The 13059-nt window shown below is 36.9% G+C and overlaps 1 protein-coding gene across 18 annotated transcripts in view; it reads right to left on the reverse strand.

The window, feature by feature from the left end:
• Positions 1–13059, reverse strand: part of STAU2 (staufen double-stranded RNA binding protein 2) — a 355158-nt gene that overhangs the window by 191394 nt on the left and 150705 nt on the right. For all 18 annotated transcript variants that reach the window (XM_021672674.2, XM_064384279.1, XM_064384278.1 and 15 more), the window contains one exon: positions 11087–11299. In XM_021672674.2, the coding sequence (XP_021528349.2) occupies positions 11087–11299 (213 nt within the window). The remainder of the gene's footprint in view (positions 1–11086; positions 11300–13059) is intronic.

A 13059-nucleotide genomic window follows, 5' to 3' on the forward strand; every position in this document is an offset into this window, starting at 1 on the left:
AATGGAATAAACAGCTTAGACAGGAATATAAATGAATTGATGGAGCTAAAAAACAACACGAGAACTTTGCAAAGCATACACAAGTTTCAATACCTGAATCAACCAAGCAGAATAAAGGAAATCAGAGATTGAAGATCAGCTCAGTGAAATAAAATGAGAAGGCAAGATTAGAGAAAAAAGAGTAAAAAGAAATGAACAAAGCCTCCAAGAAATATGGGATTATCTGAAAAGACCTAATCTACATTTGATAGGTGTACCTGAATGTGACGGAAAGAATGAATCCAAGCTGGAAAACACTCTTCAGGATATTATCCAGGAGAACTTCCCCGACCTAGCAAGGCAGGCCAATAAAGTCCAGGAAATACAGAGAGCACCACAAAGATATTCCTCAAGAAGAGCAACCTCAAGGCACATAATCGTCAGATTAACCAGGGTTGAAATGAAGGAGAATATGCTAAGGGCAGCCAGAGAGAAAGGTTGGGTTACCCAACCTGGTAAAAGGATCAATGCAACAAGAAGAGCTAATGATCCTAAATAGATATGTACCCAATACAGGAGCACCAGAAAACATAAAGCAAGTTCTTAATGACCTACAAAGAGACTTAGACTCCCACACAATAATAGTGGGAGACTTTAACACTCCACTGTCAATATTAGACAGATCAATGAGACAGAAAATTAACAAGGATATCCAGGACTTGAACTCAGACCTGGACCAAGAAACCTAATAGACATTTACAGAACTCTCTACCCAAATCCACAGAATATACATTCTTCTCAGCACCACATCACACCTACTCTAAAATTGACCACATAATTGGAAGTAAATCACTCCTCAGCAAATGCAAAAGAACGGAAACCATAACAAACAGTCTCTCAGACCACAGTGCAATCAAGTTAGAACTCAGAATTCAGAAAATAACTCAGAACCACACAACTTCATGGAAACTAACAACTGATTCTTGAATGTGAACTGGATAAACAACGAAATGAAGGCAGAAATAAAGATGTTCTTCGAAACCAATGAGAACGAAGACACAACATACCAGAATCTCTGGGACACATTTAAAGCAGTGTCTAGAGGAAAATATATAGCAATAAATACCCACATGAGAAGCAAGGAAAGATCTAAAATTGACACCCTGTCGTCAAAATTGAAAGAGCTAGAGGAGCAAGATCAAAAAAACTCAAAAGCTAGCAGAAGACAAGAAGTAACTAAGATCAGACCAGAAGTGAAGGATATAGAGACACAAAAAACCCTTCAAAGAATGAATAAATCCAGGAGCTGGTTTTTTGAAAAGATCAACAAAACAGACAGACCACTAGCCAGATTAATAAAAAAGAAAAGACAGAAGAATCAAATAGATACAATAAAACACGATAAAGGAGATATCACCACAGATTCCACAGAAATACAAACCACCATCAGAGATTACTACAAACAACTCTATGCACATAAACCAGTAAACCTGGAAGAAATGGATAAATTCCTGGACACTTACACCCTCCCAAGCGTAAACCAAGAAGAAGTCGAAACCCTGAATAGACCAATAACAAGGTCTGAAGTTGAGGCAGCAATTAATAGCTTACCAACCAAACAAAGCCCAGGTCCAGATTGATTCACAGTCAAATTCTACCAGACATACAAAGAGGAGCTGGTACCATTCCTTCTGAAACTATTCCAAACAATCCAAAAAGAGGAAATCCTCTCCAAATCATTTTATGAGACCAATATCATCCTGATACCAAAACCCAGCAGAGACTCAACAAGAAAAGAAAACTTCAGCCCAATATCCATGATGAATACAGATGCAAAAATATTCAATAAAATACTAGCAAACTGATCGCAACAGCACATCAAAAAGCTTATCCACCATGATCAAGTAGGATTCATCCTGGGGATGCAAGGCTGGTTCAACATACCCAAATCTATAAATGTAATTTACCACATAAACAGAACCAAAGACAAAAACCACATGATTATCTCAATTGATGCAGAGAAGGCCTTCAACAAAATTCAACAGCCTGTTATGCTAAAAACTCTCAATAAACTAGGTGTTGACAGAATGTATCTCAAAATAATAAAAGCTATTTATGACAAACCAACAGCCAATATCATACTGAATGGGCAAAAACTGGAAGCATTCCCTTTGAAATCTGGCACTAGACAAGGGTGCCTTCTCTCACCACTCCTATTCAATAGAGTATTGGAAGTCTAGCCAGAGCAATCAGGCAAGAAAAGAAATAAAGCGTATTCAATTAGGAAAGGAGGAAGTCAAATTGTCTCTATTTGCAGACGACATGACTGTATATTTAGAAGAACCTATCATCTCAGTCCAAAATCTCCTGAAACTGATAAGCAACTTCAGCAAAGTCTCAGGATACAAAATCAATGTGCAAAAATCACAAGCATTCCTATACACCAATAACAGACTTAAAGACAGCCAAATCAAGAACGAACTGCCATTCACAATTGCTACAAAGAGAATAAAATACCTAGAAATACAACTAACAAAGGATGTAAAGGACCTCTTCAAGGAGAACTACAAACCACTGCTCAACGAAATAAGAGAGGACACAAACAGATGGAGAAACATTCCATGCTCATGGTTAGGAAGAATCAATATCGTGAAAATGGCCACACTGCCCAAAGTAATTTATAGATTCAGCGCTATCCCCATCAAGCTACCAATGACCTCCTTCACAGAACTGGAAAAAACCACCTTAAACTTCATATGGAACCAAAAGAGAGCCCGAACAGCCAAGTGAATTTTAAGCAAAAAGAACCAAGCGGGAGGCATCACACTACCAGACTTCAAACTATACAACAAGGCTACAGTAATCAAAACAGCATGGTACTGGTACTAAAACAGAGATATAGACCAATGGAACAGAACAGAGGCCTCAGAGGCAATGCTACACATCTATAACCATCTGACCTTTGACAAACCTCATAAAAACAAGCAATGGGGAATGGATTCCCTGTTTAATAATGGTGTTGGGAAAACTGGCTAGCCATGTGCAGAAAGCAGAAACTGGCCCCCTTCCTGATACCTTACACTAAAATTACTTCCAGATGGATTAAAGACTTATACATAAGACCTAACACCATAAAAACCTTAGAAGAAAACCTAGGCAAAACCATTCAGGACACAGGTATAGGCAAGGACTTCAAGACTAAAACACCAAGAGCACTGGCAACAAAAGCCAAAATAGACAAATGGGACCCAATTAAACTCCAGAGCTTCTGTATGGCAAAAGAAACAATCATTAGAGTGAACCGGCAACCAACAGAATGGGAAAAAATTTTTGCAATCTACCCATCTGACAAAGGACTTACATCCAAAATCTACAAAGAACTTAAACAGATTTACAAGAAAAAAACAAACAAACCCATTCAAAAGTGGGCAACAGATATGAACAGACACTTTACAAAAGAAGATATATATGAGGCCAACAAATATATGAAAAAATGCTCATCATCATTGGTCATTAGAGAAATACAAATCAAAACTACACTGAGATACCATCTCACACCAGTTAGAATGGCGATCATTAAAAAATCTGGAGACAACAGATGCTGGAGAAGATGTGGAGAAATAGGAATACTTTCACACTGTTCTTGGGAGTGTAAATTAGTTCAACCATTGTGGAAGACAGTGTGGCGATTCCTGAAGGACCTAGAAATAGAAATTCCATGTGACCCAGCAATGCCATTACTGGGTATATATCCAAAGGATTAGAAATTGTTCTATTATAAAGACGCATGCACACGTATGTTCACTACAGCACTGTTTACAATAGCAAAGACTTGGAACCAACCCAAATGCCCATTGATGATAGACTGGACAAAGAAAATATGGCACATATACACCATGGAATAGTATGCAGCCATAAAAAATGATGCATTTGTGTCCTTTGTAGGGACATGGATGAACCTGGAAACCATCATTCTCAGCAAACTGACACGAGAACAGAAAATCAAACACCGTATGTTCTCACTCACAGGCAGGTGTTGAACAATGAGAACACATGGACACAGGGAGGGGAGCATCACACACTGGGGTCTGTCGGGGGGAACTAGTGGAGGGACGGTGGGGGGTGGGAAGTTGGAGAGGGATAACATGGGGAGAAATGCCAGATATAGGTGATGGGGATGGAAGCAGCAAACCACATTGCCATGTATGTACCTATGCAACAATCCTGCATGTTCTTTACATGTACCCCAGAATCTAAAAGGCAATAATATATATATATATATAAAATAATAAAAATAAATAAATAAAAAATAAACACTTCATTTGGCCTCATGTGACACTAAACACATAAAAATTCTCAATATCATCAGCCACAGAGGAAATGTAAATTAAAACCAAAATGAGATATCAATACCCATGTAAGTGAATATCTGAAATTGTAAAAACTGACTACGCTAAGTGTTAGCAAGGATGTGAAACAATTAGAGTTCTCACACTCTGCTGAGGAGAATGTAAAAGAGCAAAGATGCTACAACTTCAAAAAATTAAGTTGACTATATACCTACTAAATGACCAAGCCATACCACTTTGAAGGACTTACCCAATAGAAATGAAAGCATATGCTATTAAGATATATACACAAATGTTCATCGCTGTTTTATGAGTAACAACTAAAAATTAGAAACACCCCAAATATCCACTGACAGGTGAATGGATAATCAAGTGGTGGTATACCAATACAATGAAGTATTACCTGCAAAAACACAGAACCAGCAATTCATACATGCAACAATAAGGATGAATCTCAAAATAATTATGCTGGGGTAAAGAAGCCAACCAAAATAAGAGTGTTATCTTGGCAAATGAAGGTAGAAGATTACAAAGGGGCATAAGGAAACTACTGGGAGCAACAGATGGGTTCATTATCTTGATTGTGGTCATGGTTTTACACATGCAAACAAATATGAAAACATATCAAACAGTGTACTTTAAACATGTCCAAGTCACTCTATGTCAATTAGACCTCAATAAAGTTGTTTAAAGGAACTAAACAAATGCCACTTTTTAAGAAAAATAACATAGTAAAACTGTAAGGTAGGAAATGATCATGCAAAACTAATGATAGTGGTTGCCTAGGGAAGGTTGCATGAGGATGTGATGGAAGGGGAGCATACAGAGAGCTTCAAACCTTATCGAGAAATGTTTTATACTCAACTTGGGCAGCAGGTCTTTCTCACACTTACTTAGTATGCTTTTTGACTTATATACAAGTTTATATATAGCTTTCGGCATATATTATAACATAAAAGCAAAAATCCTTTGAAACCAAGTTCTCTTTCTACATATGAACTTTCTTCATGTATTTCTCCTAGAAATAAAAGTGTGCATCTATTATATGGTCAAAACTTTACTTCCACCTGTGAAAATTTATTCTTTCTCTATTATCGGTAGAGACAAGAATAATCACTATGTTACAGATTATACATTACACTAAACTTTTTTTTTTTTTTTTTTTGAGACGAAGTCTCACTCTGTTGCCCAGGCTGGAGTGCTGTGGTGCGGTCTCAGCTCACTGCAACCTCCGCCTCCCAGGTTCAAGAAATTCTCCTGCCTCAGTCTCCTGAGTAGCTGGGATTACAGGCACCTGCCACCACGCCCGGCTAATTTTTTGTATTCTCAGCAGAGATGGGGTGTTTCACCAGGTTGGCCAGGCTAGTCTCGAACTCCTGACCTCATGATCTGCCTACCTCGGCCTCCCAAAGCACTGGGATTACAAGCGTGAGCCACCGCGCCTGGCCTGCACTAAACTTACTTAAGAGCCACTGTGCAGTCTTAGCTTTTCCAGATGATTGCTGCCATTTCGTCTTGACAATGTCTAGTTTGGTGCTGCAGGTACAGCCTCCAGGCAGATCCCTCATGGTCTTTCAAACTACGTTTTGGATTTTGGACTTTATCCAAAGAGCAAGAAAATTATAAAAAGATTTTAAGCAGAGGCATGATATGATTAGACAGTGTCGCTAAAAGATCATACTTTTTAAAAGATCATTTGGTGTCAAAAGTACTTGTAGCCAGTTAAAACCTTACTGTAGTAGTTTAGGTAAGAGACGACTGTGAGTTGGACCAAAGAGCAGTAGAAGAGATGGAAAAAAGGAACCAACTTAAAAAAATATTAGGTGAGAACACCTTGCACAGTGGCTCATGCCTGTAATCCCAGCTACTCAGGAGGCTGAGGCAGGACAATCACTTGAACCTGGGAGGCAGAGGCTGCAGATTGCAGTGATCCAAGGTCGTGCCACTGCACTCCAGCTTGGACAACACAGCAAGACTCCGCCTCAAAAAAAAAAAAAAAAAAAACCAGAAATATTAGGTGACAGAATCAATAGGCCTAATGACTGATGAGACCTAAGAATTAAGAAAGTTAAAGACCGGGCGTGGTGGCTCACACCTGTAATCCTAGCACTTTGGGAGGCCAAGGCGGGTGGATCAACTAAGGTCAGAAGTTCGAGACCAGCCTGGCCAACATGATAAAATCCTGTCTCTACTAAAAATACAAAATTAGCCAGGCATGGTGGTGTGTGCCTGTAATCCCAGTTACTTGGGAAGCTGAGGCATGAGAATTGCTTGAACCCAGGAGGCAGAAGCTGCTGTGAGCCGAGATTGTGCCATTGCACTCCAGCCTGGGCAACAAGCAAAACGCCATCTCCAAAAAAAAAAAAAAAGAAGTTAAAAATGATCTCCAGCAGTTTCCACAGCTAGATGTTAGTGCCAGTCACTGAGATAAAGAATGCTTCAGGAGAAAGAGGTTTAGAAGAGAACATGATGAATTTGGGCCGAAATTTGAGGCACCTGTGAAACAGTAAGTGGAGATGTCTAATAGGCAGCATAGAGCATAGAGTATTTGGGAATCATCTATATAAAGATGGAATTGAACACCTAGAAGTAGAAGAACAGCTCAGGGAAAGAGTAAGAGGAAAAAGACTGAGAACTTCACTGTTGCAATGGTTAAATGAAGGGAAAAGAAAGAGCAAAAGGAAACTTTTAGCTTTTGATAAAACGCTGGTTTCAATTTCTACTTATATCCTGAAAAATAAAAATTAAATAAATTATAAGGGGAATGAAGAAGGACTGATGAGAAAAGACAAATCCACTTAATAATTTATAAGTCTAAGATTGAGATCCCAATGAAAAGGTAAAGGGAAGCTCTCAGTCCAGCACTAGAAGTAGTATGCCCAGTTCGTGAAGATGTTAAATAGGAATGTGTTTCCAGTGGTATACTGTCTTTATTTCTGTTTAATTTGACTCTAAGAATGTCTTTGAGTTCCAAGGAAATTATTGTTGATATAGATTCCACTGACAAAGAATCAGATACACAAATCCATTTAGATAATGATGGAGTTCTGCATACATCAAGAATGGCTTTGGGCTGGGCGCAGTGGCTCTCACCTGTAATCCCAGCATGAGGTAGGCAGATCACTTGAGCCCAGGAGTTTGAGACTGCCTGCAAAACATGGCAAAACCCTGTCTCTACAAAAAATACAAAAAATTAGCTGGGCATGGTGGTATTGTGCCTGTAGCTCCAGAGTTGGGAGGGTCACCTAAGACCAGAAAATCAAGGCTGCAGTGAGCCGAGACAGTACCACTGCACTCTAGCCTGGGCAATAGGAGTGAGACCCTGTCTCAAAAGCAAACAAACAAACAAAAAAACAATTTTGGGAGGCCAAGGCAGGCAGATCATTTGAGGTCAGAAGTTCAAGACCAGCCTGGGCAACATAGTAAAACTCCATCTCTACCAAAATATACTAAAATTAGCTGGGTGTGGTGGCATACAATTAGTCCCGGCTACTCTGGAGATGACATGGGGGAATCGTTTGAACCCAGGATGCAGAGGTTGTAGTCAGCGGAGATCATGATGCCACTGCACTCCAGCCTGGGACACAGAGTGAGACCCTGTCTCAAAAAAAAAAAAAAAAATTGGGGGTGGGGGGACTTGGTTTCTTGCTCTGACTGAAATGAACTACCAGCACCCTTGGCAATTAAGTTATTCCTTGGACAGTAAATCTTATATCATTCTATATACCAATAAGGGCAGTCTTATAAAAACTGTCCAGAACATTTGATATCCAAGATTGGAAAGCCCTGTTTGAAGTCTCGTCTTATAGAGAAGAATTATACTTAAAAACAGAATGTAAACACAAAGACATTATCAGGGCAGTTGTACATGTTAACAGGATAACCCTATACAGTGAATCTTAAAATCCAAAAGTCCACAATTAACCAGTGTCAAATGGGCACTGGAGTCAGACATGACAACTGGATCTGAAAGCTGACTCTGCTACAGGATCTTGGATAGTTTTCTTAAATATAAAGGGCTTCATCTGTCAGGCAGAAATGAATGCTACCTTACAGAGTGATTAAGAGAATCAACTGAGACAATGTGATTGTTTTATTTACTTTAAATAAAACCAAGGCAAACCATCATAGATATTTTTCTCTGCTTCCACTAAGTATAAGGAACTATACACAGTTGATGTATAAGCCATACAAGGAAGTGAGAACAATGCTGAAAATCAGGATACTATTCCAAGCTGATCCATTTACTGGCACATTATAAGGTATGAACATACTTAAAAGTATCTAGATCCCAACTCATTATACACATGTTGTTCTCTCAAAATAATCTTACACTTCAGAGGGTATCTACAGGATTTAACAAAAGACAGACATGGCAAAAGTAACTCCAAATGTGGTGTATGTGAGGAAAAATGCAGAAGGCTAACGTAGTCTGGGAGTAGGAGAGGACCAGAGGAGTCCCTAAAAAGGTCAAATTTATGCTGTGATCTGAAGGATGCATAGGATGGAAATTCTGGGATAATATTGCTTATATACTGGAAGCAGTAGCAAATAATTGAGAATTCAAAATGTTTCTCCTATCTCCCGCCTCTAGGGAATAACATTTAAATTATCATCTTGCTTTTAATAGCTGTAGTTAAAACAAGAGTTAGATTTATATGCTACTGTAGAAATGTACAGATCTTTTCTAGCCTAATAGTTGTTGTTGTTGTTATTATTATTATTATTATTTAGAGACGGAATCTCACTCTGTCTCCCAGGCTGGGGTGCAGTGGCAGTGATCTCAGCTCACTTCAACTGCTGCTTCCTAGGTTCAAGTGATTCTCGTGCCTCAGCCTCCTGAGCTGTAGCTAGGATGATAGGCACACGCCACCACAGCCACCTAATTTTTGTACTTTTAGGAAAGATGAAGTTTCGCCATGTTGGCCACACTGGTCTCAAACTTCGGGCCTCAAATGATCCACCCGCCTAAACCTCCCAAATTGCTGGGATTACAGGTGTGAGCCACTTCGCCAAGCCTGGTTTATTATTCTTAATTTATCAAGACTTAGTTTAATAGATCAGACGGAAGTTATTGTGACCAGTTTTGGGCCACCATTCCAACATAAAATGCTATTCTTCCATCATAGAAAAGCCAAAGATTTTATATACTAATAGATTTAAGAAAACAGTTCATGGATATATTCACATACACATAAAATGTGAATAGGCAGTATTAGATACAAATTACCAATAGCTAATATGTATTACTTATTACAGTAGTTGCATTATCACTAATAACAATGAATACTTAATAATTACTAATGCATTTTGTGCATTGTTTTAGTTAATACTTATAACAATCCCATGTGGCAAGGTCAATTATTATTCCCACTTTATAAATGAATAAATATTTTAAAAAGTTAGGTAACTTGCTCAGGGATTCATACTCAAAACTGACTCCAAAGGTCATTCTCTTAATAGCTATATTCTACTCCCTGACTGTATAAGAGGAGCATCTGAATGAAAGCACCAGTCCTCCTGGGAACCACTATGACTCATAATAAGTGAATCTATTTGCATTTATTTTTAGTCTACCTTACATATAAATATATAATGCCAGTTCAGGGAATGCATTACCTACTATATCTTCTAAGTGAAGTAATGTCAGTATTTATTAAAAACAAGTATTTAAGTAGTTATTTTTATATGTACGTATGTAGGTGTTTTTAAATAAAACAAAGGTACAAAGGTATAAAACTGTAAAAACACCTAAATTGTGCCACTGTGCAATCAAAATAAAAGAAATCCATTGAGATTAAAGATATTTCTTATCTGTAATCCTTCATTTGTACAGCCTAATCAGAAGTCTGTTAAATCAGTGAGGATGAGCCAGCAAATGAAATGCTGGCAATTTAAGGCTTTCTCTAGAAACAGAACTCTAACTCCATACATGTCATATGTGTCAAGCATTCATGGACACTGTCCTATACTAAATGCTGATTCATCTCATTCTTCTGATATTTACCTTTTTTCTCTTATTAATGTGAATAAATTCTGATCCAATAAAAGAAAGACTCACAGTATCTTGAAAAGGTGTGTGCTTCATATTCTTCTGTGGCAAGGTATACACATCTGAACGAATGGCAACAAAATAACACCATCTACTTCATACGGTTGCTATGTGGATTAAATGTGATTAAAGCATGCAAAGTGTTGGGAGAAAGTCTGGCAGATGGAGTGCTTTACGATTTCCAGCTGCTGTAGCTATCCTCATTATATTATTCATATGTTTTTTTTGTATCCTGTTTAAATTTCATGATATCCTAAGAAGTCATTATGTAACAGCCTTGTGTGCAGAAAGAACACTGGATTAGAGATCAGAGCAGTTCAGGTGGTTCGACATGACTGCTGAATAAAAATGAGCAAACCCTTTGAACATGTTTTATAAAATCTTATTTGTAAAATGAGGGCTAACATCATCTACCTTACATGGTTACGAGGAGTAAGGTGACATGAATGGAAAAGCACTTTTTAAACAACAAAAAACCTATAAATATCTAAGGTATTATGATTATTTGATGAACAAATGCAGGTAAAATAGGTGTCTAAAAAGCAAAACAAAATTGTCATTAATTTAGAGTCACATGTCCTGCCCTGATTTCAGCACTATATATAATCCATAAGTTCAGGGACCTGCCTTATAGAAAAACGCTTATCTTTAGCTATTATAATATTTATTTAGTAAAACTGACTGATGTTCACAAATATAAACTTACCTTTACTATTGTTTTAGGGCGTTTTTTAAAAAATAGTTTTGGCTTTTCCACCACAGGAAGAGGTGGAAGTTTTTTAAGCTCCTGTAAGACGGTGGTTGCAGCGCGCTTCTTGGAGAGTTTTTTGCTATTTCCTTCTCCTTCTGCAGAGAACTCTCCTACTGACACTCGAGTAACAAAGCTTTTCATATGTGGCGGTCCACTTTCTTTAATAACCTAATAAATATGAGTAAAATATTAAATAATGTATAGGCACTTCAGATGTATTTTTATGGAATGACAATATTCATATCAAAATCAAAATTGGTATTATCTCAAAATTATAGTATTTCTTTAAGAAAGCTATTATGAAGGTATTATACTGGGACTATTTATTTATGACACTTGATGCTAAATGCAGTTGAAACAGAAGAAATCTAAATAAACACATTTGATTCATAGTCAAAATTATTTTTTATTACTTTAAAACTGACAATTCTGATTACAGTTTTTCCATGTCTTAGGAAGCACAAATTTAAGAACATCAAAGATATCATTAGATACCAGATTAGATTGGTCATCTAGAATGATAGTTTGTATATAATTACAGACATATCTAACTTTCTCCTATGTATGAGTAAGTTACTGGAGAAACTTGTAGTTCTATAAACCACAAGGCACCATGCCTATGGAAGCCTCTCAAAAACAGCTGATGGATGAAAAATAAGTTGTTGTTGATAGAGATGTCAAAGGCTGTTTTACAGAAAGGGATATTTATTCTTGTGACATGATTTTAAAAAGGTAAGTAGGTATGCCAAAAATACCTAGCTCCTAGAGTAATGAGTTATAGATCTGTCAGCTATGAATGCAATGTTCCTAAACCTTGTTTAATCTGCTCTCACTTTTAAACTATGCCAGCTTTTGGAGGAAATATGCCTTACAAAACCTGAAGACTCAAAACTTTTAGTCTCTTTCAAAATTCTGACCTATACAAGATACCCTATTTAAGTAGTTTACTATTTAACGTTACACTGAAATTTTGTCTTCTAATGTTGGATTTCAATTAGGAAAAGGAATGAAAGTACTACCAAATCTCAATAATGCAACGTTAGTAGGGAGAAGGAATTTATCATAAGCATACTTTCCAAGTAATTTAGGTTTACTAGTTTAAACACCAAAACTGTTTAACTGCTTTGATAGACATTCTTCTTAATTTAAAAAAGAAAGTATATGTTTTACTGACTTAAAAGAGAATACTAAATATCTAACCTTTAATTATGTTAGATCATCATTGTAAACATCAGATATCCTATACCATAATATGTTCATGTTCCCTAGAACATCTAAGACTTATAAAACTGTCTGTTCATATTCATTGTAGCCTTTTAAAAACTCCCAATAATTTTTTAGTATAAGCAATTACTTTTTACAGATTTTCCAAATTTTCCATATCACTTCTTGCTGGACCAATAGGATCTCAAGTACATTCTCTCCCTGACTTCCTCATTTTGCTGCTTTTAAACTGCTGTGGACTGAGAACTCAGGTAACACAACTTGTCAGAATTGTGTCCAAGAGAAAGTGAACAGTTTCTCAGTACAACTCAGATGATCCTGCTTTGGGAGCTTTCTAGTAGGTGAATGATATACAATGTGAAGGAAGATTCTCTACAACTCTTTATATTTTTCCTGGTTCTTGCCTACTTTCCAGATATAAGTTGTAAAATTAGTGACCTCTTACTAAGGGAGGTATTATAATAATTATTTTTTAAAAACGTTTTAAATTTCATACATTTTTATGAATATATTTGTGACATATTTATGTAGCTGTAAAGTCAAGAGTTGCTTCATTAATTCTTCTTAGTGATTTTTGTTAAAGTTAAACATATTTTGGCATCTACACAATTGAAAAAATTGGATATTAACAAATATGTGTCACTAAATCTTAACTTGAATAAATTTAATTTAATGCTATTTAAAAGACCAAATCCTGGCCTGGC

The sequence above is a fragment of the Aotus nancymaae genome, unplaced genomic scaffold (assembly GCF_030222135.1).
Source record: "Aotus nancymaae isolate 86718 unplaced genomic scaffold, 86718_ANA_hifiasm-v0.15.2.pri h1tg000036l, whole genome shotgun sequence".
NCBI classification, from domain to species: Eukaryota; Metazoa; Chordata; class Mammalia; order Primates; family Aotidae; genus Aotus; species Aotus nancymaae.